The sequence below is a fragment of the Venturia canescens genome, chromosome 3, assembly GCF_019457755.1.
Source record: "Venturia canescens isolate UGA chromosome 3, ASM1945775v1, whole genome shotgun sequence".
NCBI classification, from domain to species: Eukaryota; Metazoa; Arthropoda; class Insecta; order Hymenoptera; family Ichneumonidae; genus Venturia; species Venturia canescens.
In genome coordinates, this window is record NC_057423.1 from 20,763,188 (window position 1) to 20,786,324 (window position 23,137).

A 23,137-nucleotide genomic window follows, 5' to 3' on the forward strand; every position below is an offset into this window, starting at 1 on the left:
TTTACAATGCACACGTCCAGGGATAGGTTCATGAGTGAATTTCACTTTCTTGACATTTTTTACAATTTGACAATTCAATTTTACAATTTTACAAGTCACTGAAATATTTTTTGAACGTTAATGGTGATATAATCAAGAGTTCTTCGGCCGTCATTTCAGAAGAATTTCATGTTCAATAAATTGCATAAGTATTCACTAGCTGCTCCATGATCGAACATTTTTCACAGTCTCGACGTATTGGTCCCAGATCATCAATATGAGACCGCACCCATGGTGGATTAAAATGATCATGACAACATTGATACGACTGAACCTCACTATCACTCTGCAAATGTTCAGGTAATCGACCCCATAACGAATAAATGAATCTGCTATAATATTGTATTAGTAGAACCTTGGAAATTGATTCGAGATCATTTTTAGTCAACGTCGAAGGTGATTTCAATGGATCGATTGTATACATACGCGCACATCTATCCATCTTGAGATCAACGTGGAATGAACAACTAAGGCAAAATAAAATTTGCTGTGCTTAATTCCAATCTTATATATCTTGCTACTTCGTTTATTCAACCAGCATGTTCTAGAAGCTTCAAAGGTCATCGAAGGTTTACTTCGCATTTATATACGAAGCTCCATTGAAAATTCCTGTCAACGGATCTCGCAGCACGATTCTTTTATTTTCAAGCTGTCATCTCAATCATCAATGTTCGATTATTTTTCGAACCAATTATTCTCGGAATCCCTTAAACCTACCCCCTCATCATCACCTACTACGTCGAACCCATTCGCCTTCATGACACCACATTTTTTAACGCCGTATCGGATTTCAATCATCGCCGCATTGGAAATATTTTTGTCGAACCAATTCCGTCATCTCAATCATCGCGTCAACCTTGGGCGAATTCCCAGAATCTCTCAATTTTTCCCTCCCCCACTACCCCTTGTCGAACCTTCGATGATGATGTCATCGTTCGAAAATGTCATCCTTCGAGAACATTCTGACCCGCATTACCCCCAGGAGAACGAGTGACCCCGCAACAAACGTGACGTCATCATCGAACCTTCAAGAACATGACGTCATCGTCAAGGACACGCTGACCCGCATTACCCTGCAATAGCCAGAATCCCCCTTGCTTATCTGCTTAGGTGTCCCAAAACTTGAAAATGGGGAAGGCATTACACAAGCGAAAGCCATTCATGATGTTCTCGATGAGTGGGGTGCTTTGAGTTCGATAAAAGCTCTTTGTTGTGATACAACGGCTTCGAACATGGGTATCACGAATGGCGCAGCGGTTTTATTAGAACAAATGTTAGAGAAATCTATTTCATACCTGCCATGTCGACACCATATTTTCGAAATAGTTTTGAAAAGCGTTTTCAATGCGAAATTAAAGTCCTCCTCGACTGGACCAGATGAACCAATTTTCAAACGTTTTAAGGATTCCTGGTCGAAAATTGATTCAACGGCATTTCGCATCGGAATTCATAATAAAAAAGTACAGAGCGTTGTAACTGTGGAGAATATCAGAAGAATAAATTCATTTGTTGAATGGGCATTAGAAACGGATCAACCCTCGAGCGGATTACAAGGAGCTTTTGAATTTAACAAAACTATTTCTCGGAACCGTCCCATCGCAAGAAGTCGTTATACGTTCACCGGGTGCAATGCATCATACACGTTTCATGTCCAAAGTTATTTATTCTTAGAAAATATTTTTGTTCCGAGACAGTTTCGAAATGCCAAAAACTGAATATCAGGCGATCCGAGATGTATCGGTTCTTATCATAACAATTTATCTGGAAGCATGGTTGACTGCTCCACTCGCAGAAGCAGCTCCAAATCACGATCTTCAATTTTTGAAAAAACTCTATAATTATATTACATGTCTCGTTCTCAATGATAGTATTGTAGTCATGCTTGTCATGCGTACGATCACAACATTTTAGCGTTTATATATTCAAAGTTTTCGCGCCTTAGCTCCGCTGTGGCGTGCTGGTGTCCTCGATTCTCATATTGTTTCGTTGTGCCGATGCAATCGCAACGTTTTTTCGCATTTGGTACTAAAAAACTACTAATCTTCGGGATTAAAATACATAATAATAATGTCTGGTCATAAATCAAGAAAACGCTCGCGCTCGTCATCCCGAGAAAGCCATCGCAATACGCGACGTAAAAATGAGACGTTGAGAAACCTCGTGAATCGTCTCGACAACCTAACAAAGGTTGTCGAGTCTCTGGTACAATGTCAAAAAGCACAAATCTCTAGACCAGAAACAAACAGAGAAGTTGAAAACACTATTGATCATGGTAAGTAATATTTCGGCTACAAAATATAAACTCGTTTATCCACACGAAATTCGAGAGCAAAACCCACACGGTACTGCCAGGTTCACACGACCATCTAGCAACAAAGTGACTGTTCAACAAGAACCTATAGTTGTTCCCAGGCCACACGTTTCGTTTTCATTGCATTTGTTTTTTTCTCCTTTTTGGTTTCTCCTTTCAATTTCTCCTAGCCGAGAACTCGAGAAATTCGACGGACAACACTGTATCAATTGAGGTTATGGACGACGTCACGGCCACAAGCGACAAATCAGTCGATAGAGACAAAGACGCCACACAAAACGTGGCTCTAAAGGCCCTAGGGGCCGACCCAAACGACTCAAAATTCAAGGAGATAAAATATCACCCTGAGCTCAAGAATACTTGGCTTAAATGGAAAAACAAAGGACTCCCTGAGAAAAATAAAAAAGAAATACTCGAGTCTTACAACAGAAAGGGTGAGTTTTTCACGGAGGCTCCCAAGCTAAATCTGGAAATTATGCCTTTGCTGTCCGAGATCGCTAAAAAACGCGACCAACACTTTTTGGACACTCAAAACTGTATTGGCACGGCCATTTCGGCCCTGGGAACTGCGGTATCCCTGATCCTCGATCCACCAGAGGAAGGAGTAGACGAGGAATCTTTCATGGAATATATCAGTCATGCAGGGTGAATTCTAACCGACGTTTACCATCAACAGTCAGTAACACGGAAATCCTTTATAACCCCACAGCTCAACAAGAGCGTCAAACCCGTGGTTGAGACAATGCTGTCAAACGAGTAGTTATATGATGATAACCTTAAGGACAAGGTCAAAGACGTGAAAGAAATTGAGAAAGCGTGCGCAGACATAAAAGAAAAGATACCCCCAAAACAGCTACTTACGAAAAATTGCAACCAGGGAAACGCGAAATACCCACCTGCGAATTATCGACAGGTGGGTCAATTTCAGCGTGCCAGCAATGCCAGGAGCCGCACATTAAGTTTCAAGACAAAGACATACAGACCCTCCAATCAGCCGTCGAGGTCTGCGACCAGGGGGACGACCCAGTATTCCTCAAGGAGATAAACAGGGTTATACAAGTCGGAGGCCGACTAAAATTTTTTGAGAAAACTTGGCACCAACTCACATCAGACCAGTATATATTTAGCTACGTAAGAGGTTATAAAATTCCATTTATAGAGGTACCAACTCAATTAATAACACCCAGTGAGCCAAGGTTATCTCACGAAAGAAAACTCAAATTAAAAATGGAAATCGACAAACTCAGAGCAAAGGGCGCTGTGGAAGAATGCACTCAGTGTGAGGGACAGTTCATTTCCTCGTATTTTTTAGTCCCCAAGCCCGACGGCTCCTCACGCTTTATCCTCAACTTGAAAAATTTAAACAAATTCGTTTCTGCTCCTCACTTTAAACTAGAGGATATTCGAATGGCTATTAGCCTTATCTCAAAAGGAGATTTCATGTGCACAGTCGACCTTAAAGACGCATATTTTCTCATTCCTATCGATGACGACCACAGAAAATTCCTCAGATTTCGTTTCGCTGGAAAAACTTATCAGTTTAAAGTTCTACCCTTCGGTCTAAGTACCAGTCCATACATTTTCACAAAAATCTTGAAACCTGTGATAAATGAATGGAAAAAATGGGGTTTTTTTACTAGTCCTATACCTAGATTACTTCCTTTTCATCAATAAATCTAAAAGAAAATGTGAGGAAAATGTATCAAGAGCCTTACACCTCCTAGAACATTTAGGTTTCATCATAAATTACGATAAGATCGTAATACAAATACCTCGGTTTCATCATCGATTCGTCATCCTTCTCTTTAAACCTCACCGATAAGAAAAAGAAACAAATTCAAGATCTGGTTAATCATTTTCAGGTGGGTAGATCCTACAAAATTAGAAAATTTGCTGAGCTTCTAGGTGTTCTGACATCAGCTTGCCCGACCGTAGCGTATGGGTTCATACACTGCAAAAGACTAGAACGCCAAAAATTCTTAGAGCTAAAATCTACCGGCGGAAATAACGAAGAAAAAATCTTAATCACAGAACGTATGTCCCAAGACCTTGAGTGGTGGAGACTGCACGCAGCTATCGGTTGCAATCCCATACGCGAGCAATGCTACGGGCTAGAAATTTTCTCTGACGCATCCTTGACTGGATGGGGATGTTACTCAGACGGTACGCGAGCCTCGGGTTTCTGGAGTCTAACTGAAGGGGAAAAATCACATAAATTACCTCGAACTCCAGGCAGCCTTCTTTGCCTTAAAATATTTTGCTTCAAACGTATCTTTGCTTAGATAACACTACCGCAATAGCTTACATTAACAGAGCTGGAGGGATTCAATTTCCCCATCTTAGTGAACTATCTCGTCAGATCTGGGAATGGTGCGAAAGGAGAACAATTTGGCTACGCGCTACACACATACCATCGGCAGAAAACTGCGAAGCCAACTGTGAATTGCGACGAGTCAATATAGACTCTGAGTGGGAATTAAATCCCTCAGCTTTTGATATTATCAATAAAAATGTTGGTCCCTTCTCAGTCGATCTCTTTGCGTCACGCCTTAACAAAAAATGTCAAAAATTCTACTCGAGATTCCCAGACCCAGAAGCACACCTGGTCGACGCCTTCACAGTTCCATGGAAGAGTGAAAAATTCTATACATTTCCACCCTTTGCTCTGATATCACGAGTCATAAAAAAAATTATAAACGAAAGAGCTACTGGTGTTATATTGGTACCTTTATAGACTACACAGCCATGGTATCCCCTCTTTACGTCGTTTCTGGTGGGGTCAGCAATCATTTTCGAACCTAATCAAGCCCTGCTTACATCTCCTTGCAGATCCAGGACGCATCCGCTAGCCAACCGCCTTTCCCTGGTGGTAGGCAAGTTATCAGGGCGGCGTATTTAAGAGGAGATCTCTCCGAACAGGCTGCAGACGTCATGACTAACTCTATTGCACCCTCCACTCTCAAATAATACGAGTCTTGCCTTCGCCGATGGTGGAAATTCACTCAGCAAAAGAAGATCGACATCCATAACCCCAACGTGCCCGACGTCATCAGCTTTCTAAACTCTCGGCTCGTGATTACAGAAAGGATGAAAGTTAAAAACGTAGTAACGAACTAAGACTCAAAAAGACACCACAAGGCGGACGAGATGCGGAAAAATTAATACACTCAAGGGGTCAGAAACAATTAATAAACTCGCGGAAATTATACAAATTCGATAGACTTATAAATTGATATAAAACAGAAGAAAAATAGCGACAACTGTTTGAGAACCGTCACAAAGACAGCCTAAATGGCGTTTTATTTACTGCCAAAATAAACGTTTGCATCACCCGGAGCAGTCATAGATATTGGGGTGGTCCTTATTTGAGGTTAACGCACACGTTGACCTTGGAAATCTCTAAAATGGAAAAATATACTTGCGAAACTTTAGGGGGAATGATGATGTCATGGCCTTGCTGAAGACTCACCTGGAACAAGAAAAAGAAGTCGAAAAGGCAAGATTAGAAGTGCAAGGATAGTAAATTTAAACACTAAATTACTATTTTGTGAATTAGATTCATTGGAGCTACTGAGGGTTTCAAATAATGCATTATTTTTCATAATGCATTGGCGTTTTTGTTACTCATTACATTTTAATGAGTAATGAAAAAAATATCCACTATGCTTTACTATATTATTTTGTAAAGGAAAAAATATCCACTATCCGTTACATAGTAATAAGTAATAAATTACATTGTAATGAGTAATAAAGGACAATTTACAGGACTCGTCATATCTCAATGGATACGAATTTTATTAACTAATGTAATAAGCAGCCCCGTGCTTCTCAGTTCAAGCTGACCCAACGGTAGTAATTGAGTGTTAATCGAGGGCTGTTCACTTAGGAAATCTTTGGACCATTTTATCAACAATCAGATAGGCAATCGCCAGAAGTTGCAGGAAATCGAGCAAGTCGCATGATTCCTGATTTCCTTATGACTTCTCACAATATATAGGAAATCGTGCGAAATCGCAAAGAAATCATAGCATTTCGGGAATCACTGTAAATCGCTAATCTCTTCTCTAGCACATAAACATCCAATGTTTATGTATAACTATATAGTATGCTGATGAGAAAGTGAGAACGCGTTCGATCATGCTCGTGTCAAACGTATCTCAAAGGTTGCATTGCACCAGTTGTTTGTGGCTCTTTGTATGTGACAGATCTCTTTTGGTATAATAATCATCTTTTTATCTGATGAACAGAGTATCGAGCGGTATTGAGTGAATATAGTTGGTAAATACCGATATATTTTTACTTTATGGCCAAGTTGAATATTTAATAATGAATAAATTCAAATAAAATTGATTTACATTGTTTATATTGTAAGGACTTCTCAAAAAACTGCGAAGGTAAACTCTAACTTAATCCTCGACCGAACCCTAGGTCATTGTATAGTAGCCAAAATAGCTTATAATTTTATGATTAACGAATACTTTACCGTAAAATTCTCGGTAAAATTCTTTTAAAAAATTGTAATTATTGAAGTTGTATTTCACTTTTGGATACACTTCACGTCGTCGACAATTTTTCAGTCAGTTAAACAATATACTATGGTAACATTTTTTTCAATAACAACAATAGCAAAACGAAAATGAAATTTCAATGATAAAAACTCTATTTAAACGTATTTTATAAACTTCATCCTAGATAATTGAAGCTCCATGGATTATAAAAAAAGGAAGACGAAGAAATCTTAGAAGAAACGAGGAAAAGTGATAACGTTTTATTCAAACAAGATAAAACAAAACAAATTTCCCCCACATAGAAATGGAATGATTATCAGTTATTCCAACTTACGTGAAAAATATTTTACGATTAAATAGTTTTCTCAAACTCATGGCATTTCATCACATTTTTGAGGATACGAACAAATAATGATTTGCGGAAAATTCTTCGAAAACAATTCTTCGAATAACACATGCTTCGAAAAATAAAGTGTTAAATAATAACACCGGCACACAAAAAAGTGGTAAGTATCTAGAACCGGACCCATCAATCTCTACGTATTTTGGCCCACTGAATCCATCCGGGGTCAGATTGGCCAATATATCTCAAAATTTTGAGTAAATTCCAAAACACCACAAAAATGAGGCAAAATTGCTGTTTAAAGCATGATAAAAGTTGTCTTCAACCTCAATCGGGGGTGTTTTTTATGTAATTTGATGCGTTGAATCTAAATCTGGAGGTAGATAGGCTGATATACCGGCAAAATTTTGAGTAAACTGCAAAAATCTCTAAAAATGGGTTAGAATCGCTAACATGGGTAGAAGAAGAGTTTTATTGATCTAGATCGAGTACGCTCTTTTTGTATTTTGATGCGCTGAAATCGAAACCGGGCGTCTATTTAACTCGTACGTCTTCAAAATTTTGCTTCCATGGAAAAAACCGGCTAAAATTGTTCTTTACAAATTTCAAGCAGCTCAATCCGATTCCGGTAGCTAGTAGTCCTGATCATGCATACTTCCGTCAAAGATCGTGAAAGTAAAAAAAAATAGCAAAAAAACGTCAAAAAATATATTTTTTAATGTTTTACATATGTATGATTCATCTTAAACTGTACAAAAATAAAAAGATCTATATATTCTGTATGCAATAAACTAGAAACTGGGGAAAATTGTATAAAAAACTTGAATATAAAACTATCGCAGGCGTGATGGTTCTTTCAATTCTGCTTAATTGATTTTTTTTTCATTTTCTACAATAATATGAGAAGAAAAAAATCTTCATCGCTCTTAAATCGTCCTTCTCTTGTAACGGATTCTTTTCTTTTCAAACGACCTCTGCAGTGGGTTTCTCTTCCTCTTTCTCTCTTTAGCGTCCAGCAAAAATCTGCCATCATATTAATATTCCACTTTTCCTGATACGGATTCTCTATTTCGCTGATGTCTTGATGAAATCTTTTTCCTTGTTCTTCACTTAGATCTCCATGGTTTTCAGGAAAGTAGTCGAGGTAGGTGTGTAGAAAGTGCAGTTTGAGATTCATCAAGCAACACAAGTTTCTAAAATTTTCCAACAACTCTTCAACTAAATCTTGGTAATTCTCACTTTTCACATTTCCCAGAAAGTTCTGAGAAACGTTTTTGAAACTTTTCCATGCTGCATTTTCAGTATCGTTCATTTTTTTAATGAAATTTTGTGGATAACTTGGCTTCTGTAGAGAACAATGTTACAAGAAATCACTCCCATGAATGTGGTAACAGTCTACATTTGTTTTGTTTTGTTTGTGGCAAATTCTAAGTGGAAAAAACCCAAAGATCCTTATCGGACCAATTAAAATCGATTTATGAGGTTTGCTTCGATATTAAAATAGTAGACTGGAATGTGAACTGGATATCCCATACAGTTTGTGGTCGGTGTAAGACAATGTTGACACGATGGAATAAGTCCAGAAAGCAAGAGTACTTGCAATTCACAAAACCTATGATATGGTCTTCCACCAGCAGGTCAAGAGAGCCATTTTTGTATGACTGACATCACTGGTTTCACAAAAATTCCAGAAGTAAAATTGTGTATGCCAACGTTTCATCAGTGCAGAAACCAAAAAAATCATGGGCGTTGATGAAACCGTTGTTACGTCCGGAAGGGACGAACGTAATTGGTATCCCAAAAGCGAGGTTTGATACTGAACTGACGCTGCCATCAACCTACGTGAAGCGTAGGATTTCGAATTGTGAAATTCGGCAGCGTCCGCGTACACCGACTCTTGCGAGCAGCCGGCGTGGTTCCGTACCTCAGGCTGGTGTTGCACCTCCACGAAGACGAGTAGGCGGAACTTCCGGAGGCAGCGGCTCGTATGTAGGTCGTCGCCTGTTGCGTCACACAGGGGACACCACTCCGGTAGTCCGGCGGCGGAACGCTGACGGCGAAACGCGATCACGCAGGCAACCAAATCGCAGCACTGGCCAACCGAGATCGAACAGACCGGGCACTCGCGACGACGGATGTAACGCTCTGCAACAGCCTGCATACTATTCAGTTTTTTTTGGAACGGATTTTCGAAAATCCTTCAACGAACATGTCGAACCGCTTCGATTTTTTTTCGGACACTTTTCTCTTCTTACAACCAGCACGACACTTCGACACACTTTTCACTTAGTCCCCCGTTTTTTTATTTTATTTGAAGCACGGTCAAGAGTTGGATACACTTTGAAACGAGAGAGCGCGGGTGGAGACGACGTGTCAGCGCGAGCACTCGGGCGTAAATGAATTCTTCCGAGCTGCTTTGTTACACGCACATTTCCTGGCGAGGGACGTGACGTGGAGGGGTGTAGAGGATACAAGGCAGGCTATTGTGGAGTTCGGCTCGAGTAGCCGGCTTCGAGCTGCCCCCCTCTCCGTCGTGTCCGTCGACACGTGCAGGAAGGCTAAGACCAATATCTGGAGTGGAGTGGAGGGCCCGCTCCACCCTTGACGACGTTTTCTTTGGGCGACAGCATAGCCGCTTCCATGCTCCTAAGAGCAAGAAGGACAGCCAACTTCTCGAAGCGTAAACGATGAATAAGCCTAGCAGACCTGCCTGACCGAAGAAACTGGTCAGAGTGAGAAAGTGCTGTTGTTCTTTCTCTTTCTTATGCTTGCCGATGGTCCTCAGTTCTTTCTCCACGGCGAGCAGCGACTCCCCGGCCTTATCTCCCAGGATCGGGTTACCGCTCGCGGCGCGCTCCTTATTGCTCAGCGTAAACGAAGGTCCGAGCTCGGGAACGAAGCCGTGCTGATCTAGTGTAGGAGCGACCGATGAAATATTCAACGTAATACCCGGCTCGTAATACTATATATTCTTGCTGGTGTATGTACGTAAGCCCGAGAGTGTAGTCGTGGGCGTCGTCCCCACACAATTCGTTTCCAATTGTAGTACTCCCATCCCGCTCATCGGGATTTCTTGCATCGGACCGTGTAAACATGCGATGCGGAGCTTGATGGTGTTGCAGATGAAAAATAACCATCTGCCGTGCGTAGGTAAGTAGCTCCAATACTCGAGGGGGCTACTATGTAGGCGTATATCGCACACACGCAATGCTTCCCGAGATGGATTTAGGAGCATTCGAAGTTCACACATGTCCATGGTGACGTCAAGCACCGGGATTCCACCAGAGCAAAGCCGGCATTCTCCGCTTATCTTGCATTGCGTCACATACTCTCCTTCTGCGAGAAAAAAAGTCCGACGATCTCGAGCAAGAGCGATGTAAGGGGAAGAGGGGGCAACGCTGGCGGAGTCACTACCATTGTGAAAACGTTGGGGCACCGGCCACGGCATGACTCGGTAAAGATCATATTCCGAGTGGTCCAAAAGTGGTATATGGACGATGATGATGACCCGTGACTCCTGCGACAGGATGTCAGTGCGCGCGAGATGCACTAGATTTTCTGGTCGTAGATAGGAAACCGGGTACGGAAATTCCAATTCGCCCCCATGTGCTTGGGCTTCATGAGCAATATCGAGGAGCTGAGATCGGAAGATCGCGCTGGGATCGAATCGACCGTTTATCGCGGAACCGATTATCGAAATATATTTCTCGCCCGCGCGGATGAAATTTTCGATCTGACACGGTTTCCGTAATCGATGATCGTCAGAATGTAATGCGCGATAGCGGTCTTGTTTGCAAGCTCGCGTAGTTCCGCGTGCATCTCCGCTACGAAGCGATAAACGTCCTTTACGCGCTGGACTTCGGCGACGTGCTCGTTATGCAAGTCCTAGAGTTTAGCATCCACGATGTGCATCTGTTTATCGTGGAGATGGATGGTTCGTTTCTGGTCCGCAAACAGTCGATTTGGCTGGACAAGTACGCAGCATCTTCCTCGGTAGCGGTACCGAAAAGAGACCTGCTAATGCTCCCGACAAATCCGAACGGCGCCGGGCGTTTCTTGATAGTTTTGAGCGGCTGTGTACCGACGCGTATGTCCTGTCGCCCGGTGATCGCCCAGAGCTCGGCAACCACGTCATGTGCGCGGTTCTGCCGGGCCAGTATATAGGCTTTCCGAAGCAGTTGTTCACACCCGAAGCGACTATTGTAGCGCCGGCACTCCTCTTCGACCCTCTCGATGTTCGCGAGCTCGTTCGGAACAGATGATATGAATTTGTCGTAGTCGATGTGAAGGGTTATCCTCCAGTCCGCACGCTGTAATTTTATGGGGCCTTCATGTTCGTAGTACAGGCCCGCATTGCTGTCGAACTTGTTGATACGGTATAAACTCTCAGATGACGGGTTAAGAAGGAATACACCGGCGGGGAGAAGCAGCATGCACACGAGTCCTAGCATCGTTATGCTGTTTTTTTTTAAAGAGAGATTCATGCGTTAAACGTACTACATTGGCTCCCCGGCACATCGACCAGTGGTTAAACATATGCGATTTTAATTTTATCCACATGTTTTGCGAACCGCTCGCCGGTGGATGTCAGTAATAGATTTAATGGTGTATGGGCCGTGGTATTGTCTATCGAACTTTCCCTTTTTCGGTTCCTTTAGAACGTATACTTGATCACCGATTCTGCCTGTAAACGGATGGCTTTTACGATCGTAGTAACCCTTAGCGCGTTCCTTTGCCTGGTTCAGACTTTTTCCCACAATTTCGCGAATTTCGCTTAATCGTTTTATTAGGCTGGACACGAATGCGCTGTACGTTGCTAATTTTTCCCCTGACGGGAATTCACTCGGTTGTCTGGCAACCTTCCCGTGTACCACTTCGTACGGCGTAAAAATCGTCGCCTCACATACGCTGGTATTGTAGGAAAATTCAGCATACCCCAGGAATCGGTCCCAATCGTCACAGCTGTTGGCGTAGTGCTTAATGTACTCCGTCAAGACAATGTGACTACGTTCTAGCGACCCATTTGTTTAAGGACGATAGCCCGAAGTAGTTATATGGACTATTTTGTACAACCGGGAAACCTCGTGCAATAAACTGCTCATGAACGATGCGCCTCGGTCCGTGAGGATGGGGAGAGGGGACCCATGGATATTATATATCCGACGGACTAATGCCTCGGTGATGGTTGCCGCTTTTAAGTCGGGAATTGCCTCTACCATTATATACTTCGACAGGTCACACTGCATTGTTAAAATATGTCTATTTCCGTGAGGAGTGACAGGCAGTGGGCCTACGGTGTCGAGGGAGACTTTGTCGAAGGTATCTACGGGAGTGTCGGTAATCAGCATCGGTTCACGAGTTTTCACCCGCACGAGTTTTTGCTCTTGGCACCCTTTACAGCTACGAATAAAATTCTGCACCTCGTTTTTAAGGGTGGGCCAGTAAAAGCGCTCTCGAATGCGTCTATAGGTCTTGGTCACACCTTTGTGTCCGCCTATAAGGCTCGTATGAGCTTCTCTTATTATTCCCTCCCTTAACTCCGGAGCAGGTATCTGGGCCTTCCCGTAGCCTTCCCGTAGAAATCCCTTATTTCCAAATAAAGACTGAATCATCGAGACCAACTTTTCGGGAGCCAATTTGTCTGTTAAGTCACCATGTCTGGAAATTCGGAAAGACGACAGTTTTAAGCGATCGAATTCTCGCTCCAAACTCCTGAGCCAGCACCATATTTTTTCAGGATTGGTGCGATCGTAATATTTGGATTTGATTACGACACTGAAAATCCGGCGTCGTCCGGATCGCGTTAGAGCAATCTGGCCGACCGCCAGATTTTTATCCTTCAAGGCGACCGGGTCAATTAATCCCAAGTCGAGCAGAAGCCTGCCGATCGGAGTGACCACCTCGCCGTCGGAGGAAATAAAGTGCACGTAATTATCCATTTTATACGTGAGGCTCTCCCGATCTCTCACTATGTTAGAGCGAGTTTCTACTTGGGGAGGAGGGACGACTCTTGGAGTCGGAACGTCCCATACATCGAGGTACGGTTCATACATCACCGCGGGAGTCTCCATATTATTCGTGGGGTCAACGTTGCCTGGCAACGTCTGACCACGTGGAGAACCCGACGCTTGAGATACAGTTCGGTTTGCTACCTCCTCCTTCTCCACAACAGGCGACAGTCTCGTTGACCGTCGGTGTGCCGGCGGAGGGGCACGGAGAGGGGGAGAGGCCAGTTGAGGAGACTCAGTGACTGGAGCGCGCGGGGGCGAGGGACGAATCTCGGGAGCCACCGCGTCACGAGAGGCCTGTGGGCCGAGCGAGGGACGAGGGAAAGAGTCGGAGCGCCGACTATCTCTCTCTATGACGGACTCTTGCGAGAGCGTTGAGGCCGCCACAGGGTTTTCCAAGGCATCGCCCTCATCGTCCGCCTCGCTGTCTCGCTTGCTCGCACGAGACACATTAGGCCCCGTCAGACTGACCCTACGTAGCAGCTCGCTTTCCGGGATTTCCCGAAAGCGCTGCGATAATTTCTGCAATCGTTGTGTTAATACTCGATCGTCCCTACCTTGGATAGGATCCATTTCCGAGAGAGCCTCACGGGTCTCCTCGTCAACTTCAGCTCCATCCGATACATGATCGGGTAGGTCGATCTCGACACAGTCAGGACCCGTTCCAGAACCGTTGAACTTTTCTTCGAGAGTCCGCAAGGATTCGTCGAATCGTTCAAACGTCGCTCGAAGGGGCTCACGTAATTTCTCCTTCGGGAGTAATTCCTCAACGACTGTGCTATCCTCGGAATCACTCGGCGGCACATCCAGCAACACCAGGGTTTCAGGAGCGGGACGTCCGGTGCTCGGGGTATTCGATGCCCCCGAGGCATTATTATCATTATTATTAGCCGGACTGACCGCTGGCTGCACAGCTGATGACTTCGTTTGCCTCTTTAGGATGTGTTTCGGGGGAAGAAGAGGGGTCGGAAGCATGCTACGACTCAAGCGTTGTATGGGCCGTTTCTCCTCTCCCGAGCTAGCCTCGGACGACTCGGCGTAGCTCGGAGCGGCCGTCGCCCCACCACCGGCTGTTTGACGTCGGGTACGAGAGGCTATCGGGCTCCTAACTGCCGGATCGGGGCGCCTCGAGTTTCCAGGTGCGGGGCGAGCAGACGGGGGAGCGGGGAGCGGTCGCCGTCTCCCGCTATCTATAAGGAGTACCATTGTCGGCTTGCTCTCCGCCTCCGACTCGCTAGAGTCCGAGTCAGTCGATGAAGATATCGAAACTACTGGGTTACGGGAAAGGGCGTCCGCGTTCACAATCAGCTTTCCAGGTTTATATTCAAACGTATAATTGTAATTTTGGAGGGCCAGTCTCCACCTGATGAATCTCTTACCCGGGTCGTTCATAGAACCGATCCATTTAAGAGGCTCATGATCTGACACGAGCCTGAACTTCCGCCCATACAAGTACGGTTGAAAATGATCTAAAGCCTTAATGACCGCGAGACACTCTTTCTCGGTCGTGCCATAGTTCACCTCGGCCGGGAGGAGTATGCGGGAGAAGTAGGCTACTGGTAGGTCAAAGCCATCACGGTCTTGACTTAACACGGCCCCAACCGCGTAATCCGACGCATCCGTGCTGAGCGCGAAAGCACGATCCAAATCAGAATACTGTAGAATGGGTTCGCAATACAGAGCTTTTCGCAATTTCCTAAAGCTCCGGCGCTGCGCCAATCCCCAATCGAATGTTGCCCCCTTTTTTAGGAGGGCAGAAAGCGGCTTGGCAACACCGGAGAAGTTTCTGATGAACCTCCGATAATACTCCGCGAGCCCTTAGAATTGCCTGATATTTTTGGCGGTTGTGGGTTGCGGAAAATGTCGAACCGCTTCGATCTTTCGGGGATCGGGGCGTAACCCCTTTCGACTGATGATATGGACGAGATAGCACACTTCTTTCCTCAGGAATTCGCACTTATCCGGTTCCAGCACGAGATTCGCCATCTCCAAACGATTCATTAATTGTCGAACCTTCGTTTCGTGTTCTTCCAACGATTTAGCAAATACAACGATGTCATCAAGGTATACGAATAGTTCGATACCTTGAAGGCCTCGCAGTACGGTATCCATTAATCTTTGAAAAGTTGCCGGGGCATTTTTTAAACCCTCCGGCATACGAACATATTCGTTACGAAGATTTATCGTGGAGAAAGCGGTCGTCGCGCTGTCACTTGCATCCATCGGGATCTGCTGGAATCCACTCGCTAGGTCGAAGGTCGAGAAGTACTGCGCCTCTCCCAACTGGTCCAATATATCTAGGATATTGGGCAGCGGGTACACATCCGAGATGGTCTTCTCGTTCAGCTTCCCGAAATCTATGACCATCCGCATCCTCGGTCTACCATGAGAGTCAGGTTTCTTCGGTACGATCCATACTGGAGAATTATACGGGGACTGCGAAGGCACGATTATTCCATTATCGAGTTTCTTGTCAACCTGTGACTGTACTTCATCTCGATGAATGGAGGGAAACCGGGTTTTCCTCGACGATACGCTGAACGCATTTCTGCTCTACTTCGTTCAAAGCATCTAGACGCAAGGCTTTCATAATCGCAGGGACGCGATCAACCGAGGGAGGTACCGACACCGATGTATAATCCAGGTTCAGTCGTGATTCGCGGTAGGTAGCCCTCTTTCATTTCGGGGTTCGTAACCGCAAAAGCTATGGGACGACGCGTACGAGCTCTGATCAAACAGACGTTTTTGTTTGAGCGCGAAATCCACGGCTGAGTATCGCCCGTTAAAAAGGGGCGACGACGCACTGGATCGCTCTCCAGCGCGAGGGAACGATGATGGAAGGACAATTCGGCCCTTTCCTTCCACAAAAACGGTCTACCGAGCAACCCATTACTTTTTGTGACAAATTCCTTTACCATATGGAAAGTATGGGGGCGGTCATTGATCGTTAGAGTGACAGTTCCCAAGGATTTTGATTTCTCACCCGACGGGCCAGTAAATTCGCACGATTGAGACGCGTCGAACGGGACATCGGCATGAAGGGCCTTGACTTTTATGAAATTTAATCCCGAACCGGAATCGCAGAAAAATTCGTCAGATCCGTTGACTAGCTCCGGAGTTTTTAATTTTACCACCAGAGTTTCGACTTCCTCCTCGACTTCCGATAATGCGATCTTAAGCTCGGAAATCGATTTGGGAGGGGGTTTCCTCTCTACCGCCTTTCGTCCTGAAATTTCACCGACCGTCTGTCGTTTATCGCCGGTGACGGGGGTGGGCTCGCCAGCTCCCGCCGACGAGCCCCCTGCGAGTTTAAAGACTCCGGCGCCGATGAAGATGAGCGGTTGGTGGTACGCACATCAGGGGACGACATGCACGAGGGTTCTCGACTATACTGTACCACGGGGGTCGACCACGGGCAACACATACAACCGTACGCGTACGCGGTCGAGAGTGTGCCGTGGGAGGAGACTGAGAGAGATAGAGCCCAGTAATTGAGCCGTATTATTCAGTATCATTTTCTTTTATTGCACTTTGGCCCATTACACCCCACTTCGTTGCCCTCGCGCGGGAAAACACGCTAGCGTCTCAGCACAGTTCGTAAAAATATCTTTCTTTCGGTTAAATCGCGTGCTGGAGTGCGGATCCGTATTCCGGGTTTATTCATCGAAATCTGTGAGTGGGTGTCAAGGACTAGCGCCGGAAAAATGCCCAGTGTCAGTGGCCGCCCGCTAGTCCTCCTACCGTAGCAATCAAGAGTTGCAACCCCACCATCGTATCCTTGGGAACCGCGGTCCGAGTCAGATTGGCGCCTCGTCTAATGGGGTTCGGGTTCGTTTCCGAGTTGGAGGTGCTGAATTTCCTGGTGGTTTAAGAATGGGCCCACCGTGGATTCAGGGACGCTTGGATTCATGAGGGAGGCCTCCCCTCTTTCCGGAGACGAACGCCGAATGGCCCTAGAGGAAGGCGACCAAGGAACGATTATTTGGAAGGACCTGTACTCAAGCGCGAGATTTGAGAACCGTATCAGCCACATCGATCCTCGTTCGCTGGATCGGAGTGGGGATAACATTCCAACGTAATACGCGAAGAACTCTGAAATACCACGTGAGGCGTGAGGATAGGAGAAACGAAGAATAATCCAGTGCTGGGACACGGGCACGTGGCCCTTCGTGGGGGGTAATGAGTGGTGGGGATAGCGCGAATTCGGGAGCTCTTGCCTACGAACGAGGCGAGGGATCACCAGTCTACGATCGATAACCGGTGCCGTGAGTCGAGTGTAAGTGTCTTTTGGGATTACCTGGCTGGTCTTGGCTGATTCGGAGGAACTCTCGGTGAGCTCGTTCCTCTTTTTCTCCATTGTCGTGTTCAACCCCGTGATTCTCCAATTATTTGTCGTTTCCTTTTGAATTACTTTGGCGTTTATAAGATTTTCTTTGGCGAGCCACACGGTCGTGATGTTTTGCGATAGTCTCGCGTTCATCTCCGCGTGGTAATAATTATGAGTTTAGGGAATCACGGGGAAGGTCAATCACGATCCGAATCGGCCCCTTTTTATTTGTAATTATTTCAGGAGTATTGAAGTATTTTGTGTGAGAATTTTGCGGGTATAGTACGATGAATATTGCGTCGTACTTTTCCCCGATTCGCCTCACAGTCTCTCTCTTAGCGCGCGCTCAAGGCCAGCGTCGTCCTCGCGTGTTTACCTTTTTTCTTGCGCTTCGCGCTCGCCGCGCGTGTTATCTTTAAGCCGATTTCGTTACATCATGTTCTGGCGTACTATCTCTTATATTTTTCGTCGTCGAGACTCCCTGGCGAAATATTATTCCCTCGTCGGGATTTATTCTTTTGCGTGCGATTAACTCGATATTATATTTTCTTGTGTAAATGAAGCCGTCAAGTTGCCTACAAGCCACGACGCGCCGCTGCTTACCTATCCGTTTCGGACTACCTCGCAGCGGCGATTCCATACTTTTTCTATCGGTTTTGTTCCGTTCAAGAACTATTACTGCGTCATTATGTTATATTTTTCTTGTGTAAATGGAGCCGTCGAGTTGCCTACAAGCCACGACGCACTGCTGCTTATCTATCCGTTCCGGACTACCTCGCAGCGGTGGTCCCAGATTTTCTTTAGCGGGATTTCTCTGTTCGCGTACGGTTGCTTCGATAGCTCATTTCGTCCCTTTATTATTTTGTTTATTAATCCGAACGGATCTAATTTGTGTTATTATTTCTTTGTATTGTTGTTTGCGAGTCACGACTACCTTCGACTAATAAATCGCATTTTAAGTTGAAATAATCACGCGTTGAGTATCTCTTTGACCCTTTATGTTTTCCCGTGTTGTTACTCTCCTCTTGGGCCAGCCCCTCTACCACTTAGTACCTCAGTTGGAGCTGAGTAGCCGGACCGTCCTCGGTCACCTGTGTCGGGTGGCTCGGGAGGTCGTACTTGGCGGGGAGGGCGAAAAATAAGTCGGTATTCCGACGGTACTTCGGTACCTGGCGCCCAGCCCGACCTCGCCGGTACGCCGCCACCCTTTAGCGGGTCAGGTGAGTCGAGAAAGGACAGGTTGGACCCTTTGCGGGGAAAAATCTCGTTACATCATATAAGAATTTTGAATCGAATTCATACAGCTCGCACTGTTTCTCCGAAATTTTATCATTTAGATCGCTGTTGCTATTAATTTGCTCATGGCATCAAAAACTGACAGATGGTTGATCAATATATCACGCCAAAGTCCCTATATGTCTGGTTTTCGTAATACACTGCATGTATGACACCACATACCACTATTTTTAATTAAAATAAATAAATATTGAATACCTTATTAAATGAATTTTTTTTTCACCCCGCACTTCATAATGTCAGAAATCCGTTTGTTATAACATCAAAAACTGATGGCTGACTGATGGCATTGTATATATAGGTATATATTCATAAACTTTATTCCGCTGGAACAGTACAGCGAGTGTCCTGACCAATCACAACTCATTATTTCTCAAGCCGGGATCCCGGGACCCGAGCTTCCACAGAAATGGGTTATAGCTGGCATCAAGAGGCCTTTGATGGTGTTCTGTACAGACACGGCAAACCCATAAATGTGTTAGTAACTTTTGCATAATCTTCAGTCTGTGCAAAGTTTTTTCTCAGCATTTACGCTACTGATCGTGTTGGTTTCGTGCTCATTCAAAAGAGATTTTGAAAATCAGTCTCCAAACCAATTTTTGATTTATAAAACATTTTCTGAGCTCTGCAATTTTAGAAAATGACATGCCAGTTTTACCCCCACCACCGCGAATCGTTTTATTCAGAGAAAGTATACTCGGCGAGCCTCGGGCCAGCAGACGACAGAGCTGTCAATGTACTTGTCCCGAGACTCTACCAAGTCTCTTGATGAAAAGACCGTGCCTTGAATTCCTCTGACAGCGCTCATCTCCTAATCGCTACTGCGTCCGAAGGTATCCACGATAGCGTGGTTGCTCACTTGCCATCGACTAGTTCAATGAAAAGGACCATCCGTAATGTTCGAAACACAGCAGAGGAAAACGTATCTCATCAAGAGACTCGGTAGAGTCTCGGGACAAGTACATTGACAGCCCTGTCGTCTGCTGGCCCGAGGCTCTCGCCGAGACTATACTTTGTCTGAATAAAACGATTCGCCGTGGTAGGGGTAAAATTGGCATGTGATTTTATTGAATTACGAAGCTCAGGAGCCATTTAGCAACTTGAAAATTGAAGTTTAAGCCAATTGAGTAATTCTCTTTCGATTCCGCCCTAAATCAGCATGATCAGTGTTGTAATTGCTAAGAAAAAACTTTGCAAGGGCTCAAGATTATGCAAAAGTTACCAACACATTCAGAAATTTATGCGTCTGTATTTATAAACACAATCAAAGGCACTTTGATGTTTTCGAGTTTCTGATTGGTTGGATCTGACGACATCCATTTTTACACGTTGTGATTGGTTGTTGATGATCGGAAATCTGACGTCAACTTCAGAACGTAGCACACGGCAGCACAGCAGACATTAAAAAAACGTAGCACGGTAACAGCAGTCATAAATTCGATCGATATATATATATATATATATATATACGAATTAATAAAAGAAAAACACGGAACTGTTAGAATGATGTTAGAGACTTCAATTGAATAAATGTATTGTTACGTAACGCTCTTGCCGACCTGGCCTGAACGTCGCCACGCGTCGGTTCGAGCTACCTTAATTTTAAAAGGAGCAGGTATGAAAGAAACGTGAGAACGCGAAATTTCGATTTTGACAACTTTAACAATTCGGATTTATTCAACTTTTATCGATTTTACAGGATCATTGATTTTTTTATTTATTATTTTGATTGCGTTCGACAATTGGGGAAATTTCGATTGCGCTCGCCGTTTTCGAATTGATCCAATTTTTAATTTACACGTTTTTTCGCTCGCTTTTCAAAATAGTAGTTTCAATAATTCAAAAATGTTTCGATTTCATTCATTAAAAGAAATTATTATTGGTTTGACGCAATATAATCTCAAATTCGTACCGCGGCCTTTTTAATTATTTGAAATTTACAAGATTTACAAACTTTACAGAAATCTCGGTTTTGTTTGACTCGGACTCGATTAGTTTCAACTTTGAATTTAAAAAGAGAATTTACAAATTTACAAATCAATTTACAAGAAAAATCATTCCTAATTCTAGCAAGCAAAAAGAAATAAAAATTGGTTAAGTTAAGGAACAAACCCCAGGCTCTGGGATTGAAACGTCACCGAATCGCTCCGAGATCCTGAGCATCTGCAAGGTTAGGTTATTTACCGTCCACGGGCTCTGGGATTGAAACGTCACCGAATCGCTCCGAGATCCCGTGCAAGCGAAATTTGGAAAGTTTAGAGGTTAGGTGCGGACCCTGAACTCTGAGATTGAAACGTCGCCGAATCGCTCCGAGATTCCAGGCATCCAGGAAAAAAAGAATAATAGGTTAGGTTGCTTGCCAAAATCAGGAAGAATGTTTGAGGTCAGCCTTTTTGTTCCGAGTCAGAATTTTGAGGAAGGACTGCCTCCCGAATGAGTCGCGCAGCGCTTCTTATACCCGTGTCCCCACCATAAAATTATCAAACGCCGAATTTTCGATTTTCGGATCGGTTCTGCGCATCTTTTCGTAACGCCTTCTCTGATTGGCCCGTTGCCATGATTCACGCTCGCCCGTTGGTTGCGCGGGCTAACATACGATGCGCGGACTACCGCTTTTTATGATTTTCAGCTTATTCTGTTTTTCAATAATAAAAACTTCGATTTGATCCGATATTATTTAATTTCCTTCATTTTTTAACATTGTTACTTCGTTTAATATGATTCGAATAATTACAATCGCTAAAAGTCACGTACGCGTCCTATAGCCCATTAACGCTCTATCCGCGCATGCGTCATAAACACGCGTCTCGTTTTATTTGAATTGACACCAATTTTCTAAAAGAAATAATCTTTTCCTTATTTTTCTTCGATTCGTTATAATTTTCCGCTTCATTTGAGCCTAGTTACAATATTTTACGAAATTGCGTTGAATTTTAATTAACAAAACAAAAAAATATAATAGTTCGAGTTTTTAATACGCGGCGCCACTAGTGTCGCGCTCCGCCGCCCGATACAAATACTTTTTACACATATTTAAACATAATTTGTATCGATCCTATCGACGTCGAATTTTGTGAATAATACCAGAGGATCCTGAAAGTCTGAGAAGAATCGATTTTCTTATAAGTCTCTGCCACCATAGAGTAACAAATGACTAGCTTTCATGTCATTTTTTTGGATTTGAAAGCTTTTTAGAACAATTTAATAATGTCAAAAATTGGAGTTACTGATACAATACTTGTCCACCGATTGATATCATAAATTTTTGTGCTGCACGTAATTCAAGTGGTAACTTTCTTCAATTCATTAGAAAATACTTGTCCACCGATTGATATCATAAATTTTAATGCTGCTCGTAAATTAGAGGGAATTTTTTTCAATTGATTTAGCTGTTGCAAATAAGAAGAATGAGGCATCGGTTTCCAAAATGATTTCAAGCACGATTTTTCGGTTTTTTTTTATTTTTTACTTGTTATTTGATTCTTTTGACACTTTAAAAAATGGATATAGATTAGTTATTTTTAGAGTTAATTTTTTTTCAAGATTTGAGAAATTTTTTTCGAATTGTTCTCTATTTTTTTTTGTAAAATAATTTTTTTTTACAATTAAAAAAAAAGAAATTTTTTCAAGTTTTTTTTATAGTCCTCTAGTCTTGAAAGAAATTGAACTCCCAGCTCAATTTCGTGTAACAGAAAAGAATCATAATTTTTTAATTTATGACAACGGTCCCGTAGATTATTGAATTCTTATTTTTGGAGTCGTCGAAAATCTCAAATTATTGGCTGAAGCTAAGCATTGGTTGGTCGATGGAACCATTGGTGCTTGCACTTCAATTTTTTCTCAGCTCTATTCAATTCACGCTATTGTGGATACGAAAATTCTGCCGCTTGTTTTCGCTTTACTACCTGGAAAGAGCTCAGCTGTTTATGAAGAATTATTTTCCAAATTGAAAAAGATCAATCCAAATCTAAACCCAGATACCGTGATGCTCAATTTAGAGCAAGCAGCTGTAAAAGCTATTTCGACTTTATTTGAAAACACCCGAATTCGTTTTTGCAATTTTCATTTTAATCAAGCACCGTATCGCAAGGTTGTTGCTTATCACTTGAAAACTGAGTTCGACACTAAAGTAGAATTTTCTCAAAAAGTGAAACTTTTGAGAGCTCTTCCGTATCTAAAACCTAACGACGTAGAAGGCACCTTTGAGCGTATCACCGAAGAAGTTTTTGCAACAGAGGATACAAATATTGAAGACTTTCTCTTTTTTTTTGAAACAGAATTCATCGCCCGATATGATCGGAAGCG

General features: G+C 43.6%; 1 protein-coding gene across 5 annotated transcripts in view; it reads right to left on the reverse strand.

The window, feature by feature from the left end:
• The window catches only part of LOC122408384 (calcium/calmodulin-dependent 3',5'-cyclic nucleotide phosphodiesterase 1-like), an 885,001-nt gene that overhangs the window by 707,446 nt on the left and 154,418 nt on the right, over window positions 1-23,137 (reverse strand). Inside the window, exon 1 of one of the 5 annotated variants that reach the window (XM_043415139.1) lies at window positions 5,168-5,207. The exons of the other annotated variants lie outside the window; for them this stretch is intronic. Within the exon in view, the coding sequence (XP_043271074.1) occupies window positions 5,168-5,192 (25 nt within the window). The 5' untranslated portion in view covers window positions 5,193-5,207. Of the gene's footprint in view, window positions 1-5,167; window positions 5,208-23,137 lie in introns of those variants that run through there. 5 annotated transcript variants of the gene reach the window in all.